Source organism: Alexandromys fortis, unplaced genomic scaffold (assembly GCF_014885135.2).
Source record: "Alexandromys fortis isolate MF-2015 unplaced genomic scaffold, M_Fortis_MF-2015_v1.1 scaffold_9, whole genome shotgun sequence".
Classification (NCBI taxonomy): Eukaryota; Metazoa; Chordata; class Mammalia; order Rodentia; family Cricetidae; genus Alexandromys; species Alexandromys fortis.
Window position 1 is genome coordinate 2,671,643 of NW_026067892.1, and position 23,040 is coordinate 2,694,682.

Sequence of the window (23,040 nt, forward strand, 5' to 3'; positions counted from 1 at the left end):
CCCTGCCCTGGTGTGCCTACCGGAGTCTTCAACTGCCTGCAGTGATTTCCCTGGGTTTATTAGCTCTGCCTCCCACCCCCAGCAGTTCATCAGGCACACTCCGATTGAGGGTAATGTCTGTTCTCAGGGCTCCAGTAACTCATTCCATCAGCGCCCGCCCGTGTGTGCTCAGGTGTCAGGCTCAGGAGCTGCCAACGGCCCAGGGCAGGCTTCTCACCGCCCTCCAGCCTCAGATCGCCGACAATAGGGTCAGAGGTATACTTCTGGGCTCTAAGATCCACACACCGCACATGCAGGCAAACACTCACTCACTAGTAAAACGCTCAGTGTGCCCGTGCCCGCATCTCTTCCAGTGTTCGTAGGAGATTCCAGTTAAGACAGCCTGCTGGAAGCTCCCAAGAGAAGCAGGGACCATAAGAGCAAGGTGAGATAGCTCTGGGTAAAGGGCACTTGCCACCAAGTCTGATGAGCTGAGTTCAGTCCCCCAGAACCCATAGTTGTCCTCAGACATCCACACCCACATACGCACACGATAAATCAATAAACTAGCAAAGAAATAAGTAATGTAAGATCCCAGGTACTTAGGTCAGTGGGGCTTCGCATGAGTGGGCCGCCCACTTTGCAGACAATCTGAGGCTAGGGAAGAACCTTCCCACAGCCAAGGGCTGACCAATTTTGGCTCCAAAAACTGTTAATTTTTTGAGCTGCAGGGAGGAGGGGGGCAAAGAAGGATATGTAAATTTCCGCTGTGACAGAGGACAAAGCAGATCAGCGAGGAAGGGAGTCTCGCCACCCTGCGCTGGGAGTGCACTGGAACCAGGAGTGTACAGCCTCCCAGCAAATGAGTCTCATCAGCCTAGTCCCTCCGCAAGCCTGCGTCCCCAGAGAGGGACACAGAAGCACAGTCTTCAGGATGAGTGTGTCCTGGCCCCTCCCCCACACTGCCTCTGCCTGTACTAAGTACACAAGGCCCAGGTCTTAATGGAGCCCGGCCAGATCCTCATAGAGAGGAAAATGATTTCCGTGAGCTGGGCGAAGTGGCATAGCTATTACACTTATGACCCAATAAACACACCAGTCAGGGTTACGTGTGCCCTGGGCCCCAGTAGGCCTGCTTTTGGGGAGGCGGCCTGAGATGGCAGAGCAGGCAGGGTGATGCCCCTTGAGCCCACTTCCCCCACCCCCCTGCGAGGCCGGATCTTTCCCGACCCTCATCTGCTCCCTCTATGTATGGAAGGTGGGGACAACTGAAAGCTAAACACACGGCTAGGAATCCCCACATCTGCTCCTAGCTGGTGGCTTTGGCCCCTCGGTCCATTCGTTCACTCACTCTACTGGGCTTTGCGATCCTTGGCTTTGGTTCTCAGTTTGTTCTTCCAGAAATGGGTATAACGAGGGCAACCTCTGAGGTCGGGTGTTAAAGACAGAAATACACAAGTTGAGCTGTTTTCTCAAGTGAAATAATTTTCTGGCTGGTGTCAGCGAGGGGCTCCAGATTACCATGGAAGGGATGACTTTGCCACACAGGGAAGGACTAGACAGCCAGGAGCTGGAATCTTAGGACCAGGTATAGACACAGCCAAGTCCAGCTCAGGCTTCCTGTAACCTGGGCCTGGGAGCTTCTGCCTAGACCAACCGACGGAGCTAGACCCGTGCAGCACTCTTAGGCTTCCTCTGCTGGGCTCACATCTCGATTCTAGTCTGTCGCAATCTGAGCAATCTTTGGTTTTCCACATCCCAAGAGCAGCTGGCTTGGCTTAGTAAAACCATGATAGGTGTTGGTAAGCAGCTTTCAGACACTGCCACGAAGCTAAACCATATTCATAGCGGCCTCTAGTGGCAGACTCCCAAAATAGCATGCTAAATGCAAACTTGGCAGCTGGAGGAAATCTTCTCAAATTGACCTACATTCAGACTTGAAGCTCCAAAGGCCTAGATCAAATGTTAGCCCATGAAAAAGGAGACCAAATTCCAGAAGCCATGTGGTTCCCAAGGTGACACAAAGATTTCTCACTCCTGGATCCACACACCCAAAGACAGGGTCTTTAATACAATGATTGTGATTTTAATGTACGAGTGTGCTTACTGTGTACACTGTGAGCAGGAGGGTGTGGAGGCCAGCAGAGAGTGGTGGCTGCCCAGGGATGGGAGCTACAGGCAACTGTGAATCACCTATGGGTGTTGAGAGCAGAAGCCTGGTCCTCAGCTGCAGAAGCAAGCGCTCTTAACCCCTGATCCACCCTCCCACCCAGACCAGAGTCTAATATTTTTCCCCTGGAGACAGGGATCTCACTCACTACGTAGGCCAGGCTAGTTTCAGACCTGCCACTAGGGATTCTGAGTCACTAGTTTGGAAAAACAAACAGGAACCTAATTTCTCCACAAGACCAAAGCAGCCTTACGTCCCCGGCTTTCCCTCTCCCGCTGCACTTTGCCCAGAGTCGCTGGGACGTCCTCTGTCCTGGCACTTAGCTAAACAGACATCCATTCTACGGAACGTGGCTGAGGGCAGAGAGTGCTTCTTGGCAGGAAGCGCCCAGCTGAACAGATGTGCTGGCCATGCTTCCTCCTCCACAGCCGCAGCGCGGTGCCCGAGGGGCCACCGAGAGAGACTCAGATTGGCTCGAGGATCTGGGGGTAGGAGCCATTCGCCATTTGTGGGAAGAGCTATTTTGACATATTCTGGAGCCACAATCCAAAAATAAACGAAGCTGAGGCCTTCCAGAGGGCTGAGTGAAAGAGGCTTTGCTGCTGCGCCAGTCAAAGCCCGGGGCTGTGACTCCAGGGGTAGCTATTTCTGCCAGCGAGCCTCCATCTTTTCCTGATGGAGAATATTTTGATTCACTCGGCAATAACCTCAAAGCATCACACAGGTGCTGGGTAGGCAGCGTGGAATAGGAAGGAGACCAGGCCTTGCTCTGAGGTCAGAGCAGGGAGGGGAGAGCTGTGAGTGCAGGCTCCTGGCAGACTGGCAGAGAAGCTGGGGGCGGAAGAGGTGGGGTGCAGTGGAATGAGCAGACGCACGCGCACATGCAACGCACACGCATGCAGCCCTAGGTGTGTGGTGGCTTTAATGTCTATTACCAAAAGCTGGCTTTAACCAGTGTTCCCAGTGCAGATCATGCTCTGAACACTTGTTCTGCATGAGCAGAGGTGTGATTCCGTTGTCGAGGAGCCACAAGTTCAAGGCTGGCCTCTGTCCCTATTTTTGGAAAGGAGGTTGGAGGATCAAGGTCATTCCCAGCTATTTGTGAACCTGTGGGTCAGGTCAACACGGTCTGTAAGTAAAGCCGTGTTTCCAGGTCCCCTCACAGCCGTACTAGGACCCCAGGGCTTCCTCCCTTCACTGCCACTTGGCCCACTGTGCCACCTCGGTCACTGTGTCAGGAAGCAAAGCCACACGATATCACGCCTCAGGCCCACAGCAACAGGGGATGACTGTGGCCCTCAGCATACCCACCCTGTGCTAGCTAATCAACTCACCAGGGGAAGAGGAAACTTAACTGAGAAACCACCTTCACCTGGCCTGTGGGGCGGTTTCCTGATTGGTGATTGATATGGGAGGGCACAGCCCCCCTGTGGGCAACGCCATCCCTGGGCAGGTGGGCCTGGGCTATTTAATAAAGGTAGCTGAGCCAGGTAGTGGTGGTGGCGCACGCTTTAATCCCAGCTCTTGGGAGGCAGAGGCAGGCGGATCTCTGTTGAGTTTGAGGCCAGCCTGGTCTATAGAGCTAGTTCCAGGACAGCCAGGACTATTACATAGAGAAACCATATCTCAAAAAAACAAAAAAAAAAAAACAAAAAAAACAAAACAAAACAAAGCAAGCCAGTAAGCAGTGTCTCTCCCTCCATGGCCACCACTTCATTTTTTGGGTTCTCCCATCCTGTCTTCCCTGTATGACAAGCTGTGACCTGAGACTAGACGAAAAAAAATCCCTTCCCTCCCCCAGGCTGCTTCTGGCCTGTACTCTATTGCAGCAGCAGAACCGGGTCACCTTTAGCTCACCCCCCCCCCCCAGAACACTAGGTGACGTCCCCTGAGGCTTTCTTTGGTTCTGCCTCTTTCCAGCAGAAGCTGCTCCTGCATGGGGTAAGCCGATGGAGACTCACAAACCTGGCAACGTGAATAATGAAGAAGGAGCGCTACAGCACTCCTCAGCGCCACCAAGAGTAAAATGGCCAAGAACATGCCTTTAGTGCCAGCACTTGCGGCTAAAGGTTTCTCCAAGTCCAAGGCCAGCCTGGTCTATATAGTAAGTTAAAACCAGCTACACGGTTACACCCTGTCTCAAAAAAGGGAGGGGGCCGACAATCTGGAAGAATACCAAGACCCCAGCACTGATTTCAGCCACCAATGGTACTTTATTCTGGAAACGTCTATGTATTTCAAAGTATTAACATCCTTCCTGTCACCCCCATGGCCCCTGCAAATCCAGAAAGATTAAAACACAAAGATGTCATGTATAAACACCTCTTACCTACTTTCTCTAAAGCCCTAACAGTGTCACTGTGTGTGAGCGAGGTTCTTGAAGGACTGGCTTGTGTTCAGTGACTGCCAGTCCTTCCCAGGGGCAAATGGCCAACGCTTCAGCTTCCATCTCAAAGCCCCATTTCTCCATCATTACACATTATCATTCCCCACTTGACATCTTCTTAGCAATTTTTTTTTTTTTTCTTCTTAGCAATTTGATTGTTGGATGCGTTTTTCATTTGGCAAAAATTCAAACTGGCTTTGCGTGGGCTGTTTAGTGTCAGAAGCGCAGTGTTGATGCTCAGGCTCCGAGGGAGAATAGAGAGAGCTGTGCATATTCCTGGAAAAGCACACGCCGGAGGCTGGAAGGGGCTGTGCAGTTAGCGCCTCAACACTGCCTGCTTTCCAAGTCTGTGACTGTTGACCAGAATACAAATGCCCCCAAAGACGAGCCCTCTGCTTCATTTTGTCCAGAGGGTGTCAGAGTCGATATGCATGATCCCAACTCATGGCACTCTATGTCATACAGAAGATGGCTCACTAGGAGCATCTTAGAAGACCTGGGTGTGCCCGAGACAGCATCTCCTCTACCCAGAAGGGTATGCCTTAAGGATCTTCACGTCATCCACAGGACGGTCCTGGGAGTTTGTTTCCACCATGCCCACTCGATTCACCATTCCTATACCCTGGCACACTCGGCCAAAAATGGTATGTTTGCCATCCAGCCATTGAGTGGGGGCGAGGGTCACAAAGAACTGGCTGCCATTGGTGTCTGGTCCTGCATTGGCCATCGCAAGAATCCCAGCCCCTAGGGGAGATTAGAAGAGAGAAGAATGTGAACAGGACCCTCAATTCATCAGGGTGGCAACACTGTCAGCAGATACAGAGGACTGCAGGCCCATCTCCATCATCAATTTCAGCGCCCACAGCCTCTTCCCAGGAACAGGGCAGACACTTCCTGCACCACCCCAATCACCTCGATGCCTCTGCCTCCGTCTCCAACTTCACTTGTGCTGATCCTCACTAACCCTGGCCCATGTCACTCATTCCTCAAGAGCCCAGCAAGGCTTGAAGACTTCAGCTGGCCTGACTTTAGCACATTTAACAGTGGGAGAGTCCAGAACACAGGCCAGCGGTCAAAATTACTTAGGACTCTCAAGAGGCGCTGTTTTCTTTCATCTGCCAGGACACTCCATGGCGCCATGGCTGGGCAGCTGTCTGGCACCATGCCATGGTGTCAGACACACACCTTGAACCACAGCCAGAAAAAGCAAGCTTCCAATACGCATTCCCTCTCCTGCCCATCCAGCCAGACTGCACACTTACCAGTGAACTTCAGGTCTGGATGAAGTTCGTCTTCAAACTGTTTCCCATAGATAGATGCGCCACCGCGACCTGTCCAATCATAAGACAAGTAGTGACCCGGCCAGTCCCACAGTCTACCACACAAAAAGAGCCTGAGGTCAAAGGACTTTCCCAAGTACAGAGAGGAATGTTATGGGCAGCCAGCACCCCAGCCCAGCCTCCAGTAGACACATTATAGTGGGCCAGTCACTGACTTGATTCAGGTAAGACAATAACATATGCTCATTAAATTGATGTCACCTGTCAACATGCAGGAAGCATAGAAGAGCATCCAAAGGGGCAGTGGCACTGTTGTACCCAACCACTCATGCCCCAACAGGGAGCATGTTGCTGAGTATTCAGTATTCCAGCAAGAGTGCCCAGGCCCTGAGCCCAGTGCCCACTGCAGACACTGTTAACCAACACACCCTTCCTGCTGAGCTTAGTTTCTGCCCACAAACCCTACCAACCTACCACTCCGGGCACCTGCTGTAAAGGATCCCTGAAGTGAGGAGATGGAAAGGGACAGCTATTGGCTCAGGGAGGGGCAGGGATGGTGGTGCCATGCGGAGTGGAACAGCATCACCCGGGAAGAGTGCACAGAGGGGACAGGTGGTGGGGGTAAAGGAAAACAAAGACAACAGGCTAACACCACCACCAAGTCCAGGATGTTAGTGCTGGTGCTGGCACCTAAGCTCAGGCAGGGTCGCCTCTCAGAGCAAAAGGGCATAACTGAAGGTGAACATGGAAGCCTACACCTGTAATTCCTGCAGACAAGCCAGGAGGTTGGTGAGCTTAAGACTAACCAACGGTTAGTTCACGTAGGAACACTTAACAGGAGGCTGGCTCTCACCAATGCTAACGCCGGCTCAGTACTGCTTTGTCCATGCTGAGCAGCCACAACCATGCAGCAGCGTACAGAGCTCTGGCTCTGAGTCACTTCAGCAGGAACCAGGCGGAAAGAAGAGAATGGAGACAAGATGGGGTCCAAGTAAATGAGCTTGTGCTCCCATAGAGGCTGAAAGAGCAGAAATAAGGGATGCTGCCTGGCAGTGGTGGTGCACACCTTTAGTCCCAGCACTCAGGAGTCAAAGGCAGGTGAACTTCTGTGAGTTCAAAGACAGCCTGGTCTACAGAGTCAGTTCGAGGACAGCTAGGGCTACACAGAGAAACACTGGTCTTAAAAAACCAAACCAAAACAGGATAAAAGAAAAAAAAAAAAAAAACAGAAAGCCGGGCGGTGGTGGCGCACGCCTTTAATCCCAGCACTCGTGAGGCAGAGGCAGAGGCAGGCGGATCTCTGTGTTTGAGGTGAGCCTGGTTTACAAGAGCTAGTTCCAGGACAGACTCTGTCCAGCTACAGAGAAACCCTGTCTTGAAAAACAAAACAAAATAAAATAAATTTAAAAAAAAAGAAAGAAAGAAAAAGAAAAAAAGAAAGAAGTTAGGGAGACCGAAGGCCAGGACACTGGTACAAGCTGGGCTGTGTGTGACTGTCGGTAAGAAGTCTCAGTGGATCTGAAGCTTCACCGTCACTCCTGACACCACCTGGGAGACTGACTGCCCCTCACCCCCCACAGCTCCGCTGGCCCTCAGCCCTGAACCTGGGCCATTCTGGAACAGTTGTGTTCCCCCACCCATGGCCAACTGCAACTCATGTACAACAAACCATCTTTCTTGCTGTCTCAGCAGGAGAACAAATAAATAAATAAATAAAGCTGTCTTCAAGACTCTCCAGCATCTTTCCCGCCCCCCAAAAACCCTGGAGAGGAACAGACTGACATCTAAGGCACGACACAAGAAGCGTGGGCTGACACAACGGTTACTATGCTTGGTGCTACTTGTCCCCATCCCGCCCATGACAGGCAGCAGATTCATATCCAAGCCAAAAGGAACCATGGTGGGCAGCAGCCCGTAAGGAGGACCGCATGGGAACGCGACACCCAGTCAGCTGATCATTAAAGCTTCTCCTCTGGTGACAAAACCCCCGAGGGACACTTCAGGTCACTGTCCCCTGGGCATTCCCAGCACCCCTGGCCTCAGAGACAAGTACAGGGCAGCTCCTTTGCAGGCAGCTGATGCCCACGGCCCAGTTCTGTCTTATAACATAAACAAGCCTGTAGGTCCTGCTTCCAAGGAGCCAGCACTTTCCGTACAAACACAGATGAGCCCTCTCCTGTGCATTTCCCACAGCCTTGTCTCGTCCTCCTTCGAAGGCAGCTGCAGCCCTCTTGCAACCATAAGATACAAGTCCAAGACCAAAGGCCAAATGCTAAGAGCGGCTCATAGGAAGCCACAGCAAGCTCAGCCCTGACACTGCTGGGATGTGGGGCAGTGAGAACTGTTCTCCTTACGACATTTTCTATATGGAGAAACAACGCAGGCATAACAGCTGACATTTTGGTTACTTAGAGCCAAACTGAGCACCACTTGATGCTACACCCACTACTAAGAGGGCAGAGACCCTCTAAAAAGTCACGCAGGTGCACAGGAGCAAGCACGGAAGTAACAGGGTTGCTGAGCCCACTAACCAAGGGCAGCAGCAACAGGCACCATCTAAGTGGCCAACAGTCAGCCTGGCCCATCCCTTCCCCACCATTCCTGGCTCTCCTAGCTGTCCCTGTTACCTGGTTCTCACTCCTCCCTGTCACTTCTCCCTCACTGTGGCCAGACCATCCACTACCATGTACCCCAGGCCACACCTGTGAGGAAGCCCACACCTGTGAGGAAGCCCACAGTTTTCCCTTCCCGGCAGCACGTCATTAATGCTTTCTATTTTAAAATCAGAGCAAAACCCCGGCCCCACAGTCCCTGTGTCCTGGGTCCATCACAGGGACCTCTTCATGTAGGAGCTGGAGGACCCTGCTCGGCCCTGCTCAACATCCTCCGTGAGCATTCCACCACACTTGAGCCCTCAGGACAAGAGCCACGATTCACACCACCACCCCGGAGGACACTCCATGGTCACTGTCCCCCTCCCTTCCTTGCTGTGGCTTGCAGCCTGCCCAACTGGCACTCAGAGCTCTCCTCGACCTTCAGAGAGGCCTGCCCTATGTGCACTGCCCCATCCTGTAGCCCAGCAGTTCTCAACAGGGGTTGGCTGTGGCCCTACGGACACTGGGTAACGTCAGGAACATTTTTGGTTGTCAGAACTGAAGGGTCCACTATCTGGTGGGTAGATGCCAGGCTAGGCCGGCTGCTAAACATCCTTCAGTGCCAGCCCAGCCCGTATCAGAGCTGTCGCCTCAACCGATAACGCCAAGGGGAAGACCTCTGCTCTCTCCCCCACAGCCCCTATGACATCTCACGGGGCTTTCTCCTGCTGGACTGCAGCCCACAGTGGCCGGGTCGACAGCAGGAGTCTAGCAGACACCTGTGAAGGCTAAGGGAATTAACCAAAAGAAACTATCTCTGCACTGTTTCTATGCCAAGTCTTTGCCAATCACTTTACCAGCAGAGCTCACACAATAACCCCAGGAGGAATGGACAGCCATGCTCCCCGCCTCCTGACAAGAGCTCTGCAAAGCCACTTAAGCGGTACAGTGACAAGGGAGTGTGTGGGGCAGGACTCAGGTCTAACACATCGGACCCCACACCCCTGCCAGGCCCCAGCTGGACTCAGCTTCTCAGGTATTCTCTTCTTACTCCAGTCACAAGGCTCCCTAGTGCCAAGTGAAACCGGACCATGCCGGATCAAACTGGCACCCTTGGTTGGTGGGCTCTGCAGTAACTGACCCCATGCCTTTTCCCACAGGCGACCAATCTGCCCAGACTGCTCCTCCCCTTTCCCTATACACAAGATCTGAGAGTGACTCACAAGGCCTCGGAGTCGTACAATCCAGTCTCAAGAATGAACTGCTGACTGGGTTCCATCATAGGACCTGTGGAGCAAGGAAGCCCTTGACTCCCAGGACAGCAGGCTCTCCTCCACGCTTCTCTGCAGGAGTGTCAATGCGCACGCCCTTGGCTTCCCAGGAGGAAAGTTCTAGATTCCTCAAGGCTCGCCCACAAGGCTCCTCTCCAGTCTAGTCCAACTCCATTGGACCGGTCCCCTCACTACAAACTGTCAACTTGCCTGACATTCACAAACCACAGAACGCCAGCACAAAGTTGTCTGTTCACGAAGTCACCAGTTTCCTGTTTTGTTTTTTTTTTTTTTTTATTTTCAAGAGAGGGTTTCTCCTAGCTTTTTTGGTTCCTGTCCTGGAACTAGCTCTTCTAGACGAGGCTGGCCTTGAACTCACAGAGAATCGCCTGCCTCTGCCTCCTGGGTGCTGGGAGTTTCCTGTTTCTTAAAATGAACAACCTGTTTCCTAAGGAGCTGGGGGCTCCATGAGGAAAGAGACTGCCTCGGCTTCTGGGCTTCAGCACTCCTCACGGGCCCTGGAAAGGGGCAGGATACCCAGCAGACTCCTGGCAAATATTCGCTCAATGGGCAAAATTAACAATGGCTTGCTGTTCCACAAACTTCAGGTGTTCCAGGGGCTACCAAGGAGAGATGAAATCAGAGGGAGGCTGCCGCTCAAGATAGCCGTGCAGTTAATCAGGCTGCGAGCGGAGCAAGACGACCTAACTGGAGGTGAGGGAGGGTAAGCAGAAACAAAAGACTCACAGAAAGCCAAGGAAAGGGCTGATGTGGTTGTTCCAATGTGGGTGGTGTAAAGGTGGGGGGTGTGGCTCAGAGGGAAACGCTGGAAGTATCTGAACTGAGAAGGTACCTGAGAGTGGGCATGAGGAAGGCTGGGGAGGAAGGCTCCCGAGCAGCCAGGCTGTGCACAGCAGGATGGAGAGCGGACACCCAACTTGCAGAACCTACAATGTTACCTGCTATCTACTTGCGGCATTTAGCAGAGAACTGTCCTTTGTTGGCTGGGAGGCGCACCCAGGGCCTAGGATGGCCGCCTCCTGCTTGCTCTTCACAGACTTGCTGGCAGGCTGCGCAAACATTTGTTATCCTTGAGCCTGCGGCATTATTGGAAATCTTTTGAGTGCTTCAGTTTCATTAAAAGTACATCATGGAAATGTGACATTAGGGAAGACGGCAGAGTAGCTGCAGAGACAGGCGAGCACTGTGCCAACAGTTCATTTCCGAGTCGCTTCCCGTTCGCTGAGCAAGGGCTCTGGGCACGCTGGTGTCCCAGATTAAAGTCCATTTCATTAGAACAAGAGAGGGAGAGAAGCGGAGCGTGGAGGGAGGAAGAGCAGGCGGAGGTTTGTGAGTTCGAGGTCAGCCTGGTTTACAAAGTGAGCTCCAGGACGGCTAGGGATGTACAGTAAGACCTTGGGTTTTGTCTTTTGTTTTTTTTAAAAAAGAGAGATAAGTCAAGAAGGAGAGACTTGAACGTCAGCATAAATCCTGTCTTGCTTCAATGCCCAGTGAAATGAACAAAACACAAAGATTTTACAACAGCTTGGTGTGGAAGAGCGCACCTTTAACCCCAGCCCTCGAGGGGCAGAGGCAGGAGGATTTATGAGTTCCAAGGCAGCCAGGACTACACAGTGAGGCCCTATTAGATAAAGAGAAACAAATGTTTTTTAAATTCTTGAAGAGTTGGCCAAGGAAAGAAAGACTCTGGAAGACTGGGAGCTGAGCCCTGAGAAGTCCCAGAGAAGTCTCACAGACTGCAAGGGCACCAGGAACAGCCTGAGGGCAGACGCCTGAGGGCACACACACACACACACACACACACACACACACACACACACACACACGAGTGGGGCAGGGTTGGCTACCTCCCAGGGTCATACTTGGGGGATGAGTCGGAGCCTGGGATGAGGACAGAGGAACCCTGGGACAAAATTTACTGAAATCTGGGAAGACAAGACAGAGACTAGCCTTCCCACAAGAAGCAACCCCAATTCCTTTTCAGCCTGGGATGCAGTAGAAAGCCAGCAGCCTTGAATTTGCAGTGGGGAAGACACGTGGCCCCACAAAAATTCAGATAAAGACAGGCATCTGTTTACATGTCCCTGAACAAAAACAAGGTGGGGACAACATACATGTTGGTACCAATGAGGACAGAAATGGCGTGGGCAGTGTGAGACAACTCCAGCAGAGAAGGCGGGAACCCTGCTAACCCCAGAGAGACCCTAGGCACAGTCTAGGCGCAGAGACAATGAGCACAGTGAGGTGAAAAAGACAGCTGGGCTGAGGAACAAATTGGGACCCAAATGACACTAATAGAGTCAACACCGCTACTGAACTGTTGGGGACTGTGGACCCTCAGACCCTGAATTTTCTATGACCCTCTGCCTGCCAGAGTAAACAATTTGTTTTCCTATGCCTACAGCTGCTCTAGGCACGGGACTCTCACGAGTTCCTGATGGCAGGGGAGTAGTTTCTGGTGGGCTTCCAGCTGAAAGTTCTAAGAGCTAGGGCATGGCCATTAGTCAAGAGAGCCCTATATAAGTTGCCCTGGAACACAATAAATGGGGCATTCTTGTTTCTAGGATGACCTGTGTCTCTGTCTGTATGTGTGTTTAAATCTCCAGCCCTTTGCCCAACTCTCGAACCGTCCTGTAGTGCAGGCATAATACTACACTGAACAGCAAAAATGTCTAGAATAGACACAAATGGCAATTGAGTAAGGCAGGTGAGGGTCTGGAGGGTTTTAGCAAAGACAGGGAAAAGGAAAAAAACCATCTCACTGACTACAGGAAATGTGAGACATGAAGAGAATGCAGCAGCTTCCTGGAACACAGTAAGCCAGGCCGGGAGGTGCTCCAGCAGGCTGCTGTGACTCCCTGGCCAGGACGTGCTCCAGCAGGCTGCTGTGACTCTCTGGCCAGAAGGTGCTCCAGCAGGCTGCTCTGACTCTCTGGCCAGGAGGTGCTCCAGCAGGCTGCTCTGACTCTCTCTGGACTGAGGGGAGCGCATCTGGCGTTGGATTCTCTGCAGCTGTATTCAAACCAGACTTTTCTGCAAAAGATCTGAGGGGATGAATGTGTCTCTGATATGATACTATAACTACTCAAGGTCTTTTTTTTAAGTACAAAGGCAATAGGCAGAGTCTGAAACAGGAACAAACCCAAAAATAAAACCCCCTCAGTTCTTGCAATAGAAAGCAAGAAACGGACGCCTGGTAAGAGATGGAACTATGGCCAGAGATGGCTCAGCCAGGAAAAGGGCTTGCTGTGCAAGCCTGCTGACCCAAGCTCAGTCAAAACAACTGCTGTGGGGATGGTCATCTGTAATCCAAACACTCTCACAAGATGGGATGCAGAGACAGAGCCTGCTAGAAGCTTCCAGACCAGCTACCCAAAGTAGGCTGTGCAGCAGAAATGAGAGAGAACTGCCCAACTGAGAAGATGAGAATCAGCTCTAGAACAGTCCCCTGACCCCAACATGGGAGGGTGCACACACATGCACACGTGTGCAAAGTCCTTTTGTATATGTGTTCCTTTTATTGGCTAATGAATGAAGTGCAGAATAGAGCAAGGTGGGAATTTTAAGCAGAGATGCAGGAGAAAAGAAGGCAGAGCCAGGGAGACGACATGTAGCTGCCGAAGGAGAGAGACGCCCAGGAACCTTACTGGTAAACCACAAGTCTTGTGATAAAATATAGGAATCGGTTAATTTAAGATGTAAGAGTTAGTTAATAAGAAGCCTAAGCCATTGGCCAAACAGTATTGTAATTGGCATAGTTTTTTGTGTGATTATTTTGGGTAGGGCAGCCGAGAAATGAACAAGCAGCCTCCATCAACAAATTGGTACCCAACGTGGGACAATTACATCTGCCTAAAATCTGAGAGAGCTTAAAAAAAAAAATTCTAAACATAAAAAAAACCAGTTAAACACAGCTTCATGGTAGTAACATTTTCTCAGGCAAGCTCTGTTTGCTAAAAGCAAGTAAAAACACGATTCCTTAAAAAAAAAAAGCTTCCTGATTCAGCAGTAACAGCAAAAACTGTAAGGCTCCTTTAAGAAGGCTTCCTGGTTCACACAAACAGCTCTGGCTCTTTTAGGAGGCCAGCACTTAAATGGGGTCTACAATGCTTCACAGTGACATAGGCCTGCTGCGACCCTAGAGTTGGGGTGGTGTACATGGCTCTCAGAGGCAGTGAACATACCTCTGTCATGTTGGATTGGACAAAACAAGCAGGCAGGGCTGCCGAGTTGGTCCTAGTCACGACCATTTAGCATTTAAAAAAAAAAGAAAGTGCTTCTGGTCAAAAAATAATTACAAATACATAATAATAAAAACAGATTCAAATAAAAAAAAGGCCTGTAAATGGGTCACGTGTTGGTTAAATGTGTATAGGCTTGGGAGAGAGAAGACAGACAGTCATAGACTAAAAAGGTAAAGAAAAATAAGCCACGTAAAGATGGAAAATACACAAAATCTGGATTATGTACATTATTGTGTTTTCTCTGAATTTTTTGGCTGTGAATAAGCTAAGTACAGAGACATTTCATTGTATGGGCTGCTAAGCTAAACCAAAATACTTTAAAGGTATTTTGACTTCAAAATTTGGGTCTAAGGATATGTTGCTTTGGAAAAGAGGTTCTGCTTTTGTTTCCACAGAGGATGAGAACTTGTGGATTCCTTCCAGACTAATATGGTTTGATCAAACAAGACCCCCTAAAGCAATGGCCCAGATGGCCCAACATGCATGACAGCTTCAGGACTGGATACCCAAAGAAAGACCTGATTAACAGCGCCCCAATCAGCAGGAAGTAGTCTAGAGAACAATACCCACTTTTAAATGATTGTTTATAAATGTTTGTTTACATTTGAAGAGGGGATATGTTACAGAGATGAATTTTGCATTGGTATGAATCTTGGTTTATTGATACGAATTTAAAGTCAATTTTGTTATATGTATATTTCTGCTCTTGATTAAGGTACTGTGTTTGTGCAACTCATTTTTAAAAAGTGATCATCTATAATAGTCAAACTTGTAATCATGTTAGTTTTTCTAGATGTACAGAGATATAATTCAGATGGATGGGTATTCTTCAAACCTTTCAAAGAATAACAGAATATGACATTTAAAATGTTTTAAGAACTTAGACTTTTCTCAACAGTGAGACATGTCTGCTTCTGGTAGCACCAATTACTTCAGAGAGGTTGATGGGCATTGAAGAAACTTGATATGGAATTTGCCTTCAATGCAACAAGGCGAGCCATTTGGGCAAGAAACTGCTCTTGCCTGGATTGCTTGATGGTATGCTGTATTAACTGGACAAGTGTAGGATCCACATAAAAATGACTGCTGAAGCTGCCTAAAGAAGGTGAGACAGTCCCTCTGGGTTCCTTCATCATGAAAGAGTCTGTCAAACATTCTGCAGAACACAGAAGAAAGTGACTGACAAGCTGCCAATATAGGCAAAAATGTCTTTAAAATTTCCTGCTTCATGGAAAAGTCTGCCAGATACTATGGGCCTATATAGGCTAAAGATGGATGCCCCAACGTTACAGAAGAACTTTGGGTGATTGTCTAGGCAGCAAGATGTCTCTGTCTAGAGTTTTGAAAGTTGCTTACAATGCACTTCCTGTTTACTTAGGTAATATGTCCTTTTGCAGTCTTTATGGAATTAAAAATGATAGTTATAATTATAAAATATAAACCAGATATAAAACTTTAGACTCACAAAGATAGGATAGATCATAGGATGGATCATAGAAATGCCAAATGTAAATGGACTAAATATTGCATAATTCTTGCTTGATAACTGTTTTGTTATATGTAACTTTATTATGTTAAAGTTAAAACCTTTTTATTTGGACAGAAAAGGGAAAACGGTGTGGAATATCACTCTGTATATGTGTTGCTTTTATTGGTTAATGAATAAAGAAGCTACTTGGGCCTATGGCAGTGCAGACAAGGCAGGAATTCCAAGCAGAGATAGAACAGAAAAAAAGGCAGAGTCAGGAAAACACCATGTAGCTGCTGAAGGAGACAGTCACTATGGAACCTTACCTGTAAACCACAAGCCTCATGGTAAAATATAAAATAATAGGAATGGGTTAATTTAAGATGCAAGAGTTAGTTAATAAGAAGGCTAAGGTATTGGCCAAGCAGTGTTGTAATTAATACAGTTTGTTTAATATTGAGAAACAAACAAGCAATATCCATTAACACACATACTCTAAATATTTGAAAAGAACCACTGCCCCCAGCCCTTGTTAAAATAACTGAGCAGCTGAGTACCACCAAAATGGAGACTCCATAGGTTTATTTTGGATGTAAAAGAAAAAACAAAACCAACAATAAAAATTCAGGTGTGAGGAGATGTGGCCCAGCAGTTAATAACACTTGCCAAACTTCCAAGACTGGGTTCAATTCCCAGCACCCACATGGCAACTCACAACCATCAGTGACTCCAGTTCTAGGGGATTTTGGCCTTCATGAGTAGCAAGTGTGTACATGGTGTGGAGACACAAATGCAGGCAAAACTCATACACATAAAATAATAATTTTTAAAAATTACTATGAATAAATATTTTTAAAATTTAGTAGAAAAATTTAAGGTGGGAGGATAAGAATGAACGGAAATTTGTAAATACTAACTGCCTCATGTTCACAAGAGGGAGTCAGTTTTTCCATTACTACACACAGAATCATCCATATCCTACTCCACCATGTACTTCCTGCCTGGGTGGGGATCCAGGCCTGCATTTTTTTTTTAAATCTTTTTTATGTTGGTTTTTGTTTTTTGGAGACTGAGTTTCTCTGCATAACAGCACTGGCTGTCCTAGAAGTTGCTCTACAGACCAGGCTGGCCTCATACTGAGAGATCCGCCCGACTCTGAGTGCTGGGATTAAAGGCGTGCGCCATCACACCTGCCCGCATTCTTGCCCTTCCATCTAATCTCCAACAGCAGCCAGCGACCTCTGAACACAGAGGCCAGAGCCTGCCACTGTGCTCACAACAGCCAGGAGGTTTCATCTACTCTTCCTTCTGCCAGGGCTGCACAGGCTCCACCCCCACGTCAGCTCCACAGCATCCTTCCAAAACTGATCCCCATATTTGTCTATCTGCTCACAGCTGTGTCCCTAGAGCTCAACAAGCTCAACACCTGTCAGATGAACGAGTTAATAAAGGACCAAGACTTTATTTCCAAGACCCAGGATTGTCTTTTTACTCCTGTGACTGATCCAATTCCACGTCACTCTGGGTCTAGCAATATCATCAGCTCTTAGTGAACGACACAAGAAAGTCCTGAGAAACTACCATGCTGTGGAGTGAAGAGTCTCTCCACTGAGTTACACACGTGAAAGCAGGAATCAGCAGCAGATTCAATGAACCACAGCCAGCATGTGCCTATCATCCAGCTGTGGGAGGTAGAGGCAGGAGGATCAGGAGTTCAAGGACAACCTGGGCTACCTTGATACCCTATTAGAGAGCAAGACGGTGTGTGTGTGGGGGGGAGTGACTAGCTATCAATGCAGCTCAGTTGGTAGAGTGTTTGGGGGAAGGGAGCGGGCGGTGTTGATACCAATGCAGCTCAGTTGGCAGAGCGCTTGCCCAGTGTACTGGAAGCCCCAGGTTCAATCCCCAACCCTACAAAAGCTGAGCGTGGTAGCATACAGAAACCCCAGCACCGAGGGAATAAAGGCAGGAAGATCAGAGGATTAGGTCGTTTTCAGTGAGGAGGAGGCTAGCCTGAGCTATAAGGCTCTGTCCAAAAAGAAAAACGAATCAGATTCAGCAAACGGAAAAGCAAGCTGAGGCTGCCTTACCACACAGATATGACTGAGTGAGACTTGAAATGTGTGGTGGCGTAACCGTACCTGTCCCTGTTGGGTCACCGCCCTGGATCATGAAGTCCTTGATGATCCTGTGGAATTTGGTGCCGTTGTAGTAGCCCCGCCGAGCCAGCTCAGCAAAGTTCTTGCAGGTCTTTGGAGCATGCTTCCAATACAGCTCCAACACGATGATCCCCATGCTGCATTTGGGACAGACAGGCAGTCAGCAAGGTCGCAGCAGGGAGCAGCGGGGGACGGCTAGCACTTTGTTCAACCAGTGAGACATCAAGCTGTGACTAGGGTTCACACTCAGAAGGAAACAACCCACGAAGCATCAAGGCTACTGCCAGGCACCTGAGTGTGACACGCAGGGCAGCTTCTGGCTTTTGTTCTACGTAAAACAACCATAAACATGGCAGGATTCTAAGTGCATATACTGATGCTCCAAAACCAGCCCTAAACAAGGAAAAGGGCCTCACATGCCATCTGTAGATCTAATAAAAGATACTAAAGTGTGGGGAGTTATAGACATTTACATCAGTGGTGGTGGATGTTCAATAAATACCTTTTCTAACATTTATATTTTTGATCATGTAAATATATTACCTAGTACAACCAAAGTTGAATAGAAAGATAAAAGCAGTTTGTGTGTTCAAAGGAGGGTCAGACAGGGCTGGAGATGGCTCGGCAGCTAAGAGCAAGTACTGCTCTTACAGAGGACCGGGGCTCTGTCCTCTCACAGCAGAAGGCTCCCTACCACCGGCACCTCTGGCGTCAGGGGATCTGATGCCTCTGGCCTTTGCCGGCACTTGCACTCACGTGCACACATCCACACACACAAAGATGAAAGTGAAATCTGAAGGGAGAGAACGTGTAAAACAAACAGACGCCAGGGCTGCTTATCACACGTGTCTGCAAACACCCAGTATGGGTGTTTTTATTGTCTCCCCAGGACCTCTAAGGACAAGACAGAAGCAAGAGACAAGGCAGGGGTAGGGGTGCTCATGCTGTATGTCATCACCCTCTGAGCTCTAGGAACATGAGGGCTGAGTTGAGTGTGTGTGGCCCAGACAAAGGGGGCCCAGCAGTGTGAGCACTCCAGTAGAGCCCAGTGGGAGAGCCACACACCTTTGTAATCTCCGTACTCGGGAGACAGAGGCAGGCAAATCTGAGTTTGAGGCCTAGTCTATAGAGTGAATTCCAGGACAGCCAGAGACAGGGAAACTGTCTCAAAAAACTAAAATAAATAAATCCATTATAAATAAATAAATGTACATAGAATGTACTAGAAAACCACTTTCTGGCAGCCTTCCCGCCTACAGTTCATCCTTCTGCTGGCTACCAGCCAACACAGGTTTAGTCTGCTGTGGGTGGCACTATCTGAGGAGTTCTTCCCCTGGGAGCTGACATTCTTGTGGGTTTTGTCCTTCTTATTTTGTGTGTTGATGGGTACTGTTCTTAATTACACTTATTTATTCTGTGTGTGTGTGTGTGTGTGTGGCTGTGAACGAATGTAGAGGTCAGAGGATGACTGTCAGGAGCCAGCTCTCTCCCACCACACAGCAGGGATCGCATCCTCCGGCTTGGTGGCAAACCCCTGTACTCACTGAGCCCTATTAGGCGTTTTCTAAACATAATGACAGCGAATGGCAGGCATGAAGTACTTACATAACTGACGTGTCCCTGAGCAATTTCAACTTGTAAATATCTGTTCTCTAAGAAAAGTTATAGTTGCCTAAGAGTCTGTGTGTGTACAAATATGACCAATACCACAGAGACAGCATCTGTCACAGTGAGAAAACTAGTAGACTGGGCGGTGGTGGTGCACACCTTTAATCTCAGTGCTGGGGAGGCAGGGGCAGGTGGATCTCTATTGAGTTCATTCCAGGAGAGTCAAGGCTACATAGAGAAACCCTGTCTTGAAAAATCAAAAAAAAAAAAAACAACAAAGAAAACTAGATGCAACTTATAGGCCCTTGAAAGGGAGCTAGCTAACCCAGGAACAACCACACCACAGGCAGCTACACGCTGTTGTGCCAACTCTGCTGAGATAAGACACACATGTGACAGAAATCTGGACAACCATCAACAAGTTGTTACTAGTGGTTTCCCGGAGGGAAGCGGCTGTCACAGCTTACCCGTATCTTTTACACTACCTAGAGTTAACTGTCAATGTATTTTGTGATTAAAACCAGACTGATGCCGGGCGGCAGTGGCGCAAACCTTTAATCCCAGTACTCGTGAGGCAGAGGCAGGTGGATCTCTGTGAGTTCGAGGCCAGCCAGGGCTACAGAGAGAAACCCTGCCTCAAAAAAAAAAAAAAAAAAAAAAAAAAAAAACTGCTGACTCTTGCAAGTCATCCTCTGACTTCCCTGTGGTGTGGACATACACCCCCCACACACATAATGACGAACTAAATGGAGGCAGGCTGACCAGGCTCCAAGCAAGGTTCTCTCCACTGTGAAACAGTGTTATAGGTAGGTCTGTAAAAGGTAGCATCTCCCCAGTTAAAGCTGGAGGGTGTGTGTGTGTGCGCGTGTGTGTGAAACAATGCCTTCATGATAGGAGCTGCTAACAAGATTAAACCAAATGGAACCACACAGCAGAGGCCTGGCACTAGTAGGAGGTGGCTTAATTATACTGTTAGGTCACTTTTTCTTTTTCGAGCTGTGGTCTCGTGCAGCTCTTGAACTCGAGACACAGCCAAGAACGACCTTTAACACACTCTCTCTCTCCCCCCCCCCCACCCCCTTTCGGAGATGGGGTCTAACTGTCGAACCCTGACTGGCCTGGAACTTGCTATGTAGACCAGGCAGGCCTCGAACTCGAGTTCTGCCTCCTGGAATTAAACGCACGTCTCACAACCCCAGGAAATACATATCTTTTGCCCGTGGTGCTGGACTTTCAACTCAGGACCTAGTTGTAAGCATTCTACCGGCCCCCGACCCAGACCCTGATCCTCCTGCTTTCACCTCCAGAGAGCTAGGATCGTAGACAAGTGCCAACCACACTATATATGCGGTCGTGGAGACCGAGTTCGGGACCTCAGCATGCTAAGCTCTCTACCAAATGCGCCACTCAGCCCAAAGAGCACACTTCGTGGAGAAAATTCGTTTTCCTCTACTTTCAAAGCAATTTGTTCAACCGGCCCTAATACTTTACCCGTAGTGTTCACACGTCCGTCTCCGTCACCATAATACACTGTTTTATCTAGTTCTGAGTCCTCAAAAGTCCAGGTCCTACGTGCATGGTTTGTGGACTCCACACATACTTGTTGAGAATAAGTGGATGAAAGAATGAATGAAGATGGATATAGATAAATGAACTAATGAACAGGGTGGGAAAAGGAAAGTAAACAGACGTTATCGAGATCTCCCGCGGTGCTGGAGGGGCTCCCCTGACGTCCCTTCAGAACTCACGGGTACTCCCGGCCGCAGCTCCATGCCGACCACGTGCGAGTCAGGCCGCCTCCCTTAGCCTAGCCGCTCGGCACAAACCCAAGTCTCCTTGGCCAGTCCGGCCCCCAACCCTCACCTAGTCTCCAGGTAGACGTTGGGCGGCTGCCAGGTGTCAGGGGGAATCGCCGCCATACTGAGCGAAGAAGGGATCCCCTTAGCAATTGCTACTTCCGGCGGAGATCATGGGGGACCCGTCCCAGGTACGCACACTTCCGGTTCCCGCCGATCAGCCGGTTTGGATGATAGGGTTTAGGGCGCTGGCACAAGGAAGATAAAAGATCTCTTTCGAGGCTTGCAAGACGAGCTACCAAGTACAGAGCCACAGACAAGGGCAAGATCCTTCTGCGGCGATTCGCGCCATGCTCCGGAACAGTGATTGGTCTGTTTAGATACGGAAGGCGGGACAGCCGTTTTTATTCTGATTGGCAGGATGTCCAAACATTGAAGAATTTTTTAAGTTCCCTAACTGGGACGGCTCAGAAACGAACTGTATTACTAACCACGTAGTCCTGGAACTCACTGTGTAGACCAGGCTGGCCTCGAACTCACAGAGATTCGCCTGTCTCTGCCTCCTGAGTGCTGGGATTAAAGGCGTGCGCCATCCCCGCCCAGCGCACTTTCTTATTTTATCTATTCCATAAATCAATCCTGTGGGTAGCACTATTCCTGTTTTTCAGATGTGAAAACTGAAACTCTGCAGTTAAGTGCCACGTGGCAAATCTGATCCTCCAGACTCAAAGCAAGGACCGTGTGGAAAGGGGAAGAGGCTTGGGAGGAGGATGACAAGAATTAAAATTACTGTGCCCCGCGGTAATCCCAGGGCTCCGAGTTCGAGGCAAGCAGATTTCTGAGTTTGAAGGCAACCTGGCCTACAGAACGAGTTCCTGGACAGCCAGGGATACTCAGAGACTCCCTGTCTCAAAAACAGAAAACAAAAGGACTTGATGACTGGTGATGCACACCTTTTATCCCAGCACTTGGGAGACAGAGGCTGGTGGATCTCTGAGCTTGAGGCCAGCCAGGGCTACCTAGAGAAACCCTTTCTTAAAAACAAACAAACCAAAACTAGCTTTCAATAGGTTTCAATAGGGTATGCACCCATGACCTCCGCACTGGAGGGTATGCACCCGTGGCCTCCTCACAGGAGGATATGCACCCGTGGCCTCCGCACAGGAGGGTATGCACCCGTGACCTCCGCACAGGAGGGTATGCACCCGTGACCTCCGCACTGGAGGGTATGCACCCGTGACCTCCGCACTGGAGGGTATGCACCCGTGACCTCCGCACTGGAGGGTATGCACCCGTGGGCTCTGCACTGGGGGTATGCACCCGTGGCCTCCGCTCTTGGGAAGCAGCGACCAAGAATACATGGAGCTGGCTGGCCGTTCAGTCTAGCCCAAACAGCTTGCTCCAAGTTCAGTGCACCACAAGGAAAAATGTATGTTTTATATCAAACATCCCATAATTAACAACAAAGAAGCAGGGAAATATTTACATCGTTTTTCCAGTTCTAAGATGCCTCCTCCCTCCCTCCCGCCCACTTCCTGCACAGCAAGGCAAGAACAAAACAAATGTAAACCCTAATACTCAGTTCCCAGGAAGATTGAGCAGAAGATAACACAGAAATCTGAACCCTTAATGCAGCGGACTTACAAACCCAGCAGAGCTGGGGCTAAGAGCACATGGGGAACTCTCCCATCAACTAAAAATGACTTTGTAATTATTCATTTTGTGTGTGTGTGTGTGTGTATGCACCTGTGTATGTACATCATGAGCACACATGAGCCCACAGAGGCCAGAAGAGCTGGTCCGATCCCGAGAAGCGGAGTTACACACAGTTTTGAGCAGGAATGTGGGTGCTGGGAACAGAACCTGGGCCCTCTGCAAAAGCAGACAGTGCTTTAAACACCTGAACCATCTCTCCGCCCCTAAGAACGACAGATTGTAAGGGTCATAGAGAGTGTAGAAGTGACCATTCCTAATGCGTCGGATATAGACTGGGCCGCTTTAGGGAGTAGCTAGCTCTCTTGGTCTTTACCTGAGCAAAGTGGTTTCCGCTGTATTGCTGACTGC

The 23,040-nt window shown here is 49.4% G+C and overlaps 1 protein-coding gene across 1 annotated transcript; it reads right to left on the reverse strand.

Annotated features, from left to right (window-relative positions):
- Nucleotides 1-4,339: 4,339 nt before the first annotated feature.
- Nucleotides 4,340-21,331, reverse strand: Ppil1 (peptidylprolyl isomerase like 1). Its single transcript, XM_050142689.1, has 4 exons — nucleotides 21,044-21,331; nucleotides 17,555-17,709; nucleotides 5,798-5,866; nucleotides 4,340-5,279 (listed from the first exon to the last, which is right to left on the reverse strand). Exons 1-4 carry the CDS (start codon nucleotides 21,097-21,099, stop codon nucleotides 5,059-5,061), a joined length of 501 nt encoding a protein of 166 aa, XP_049998646.1. The 5' UTR covers nucleotides 21,100-21,331; the 3' UTR covers nucleotides 4,340-5,058.
- Nucleotides 21,332-23,040: the final 1,709 nt, after the last annotated feature.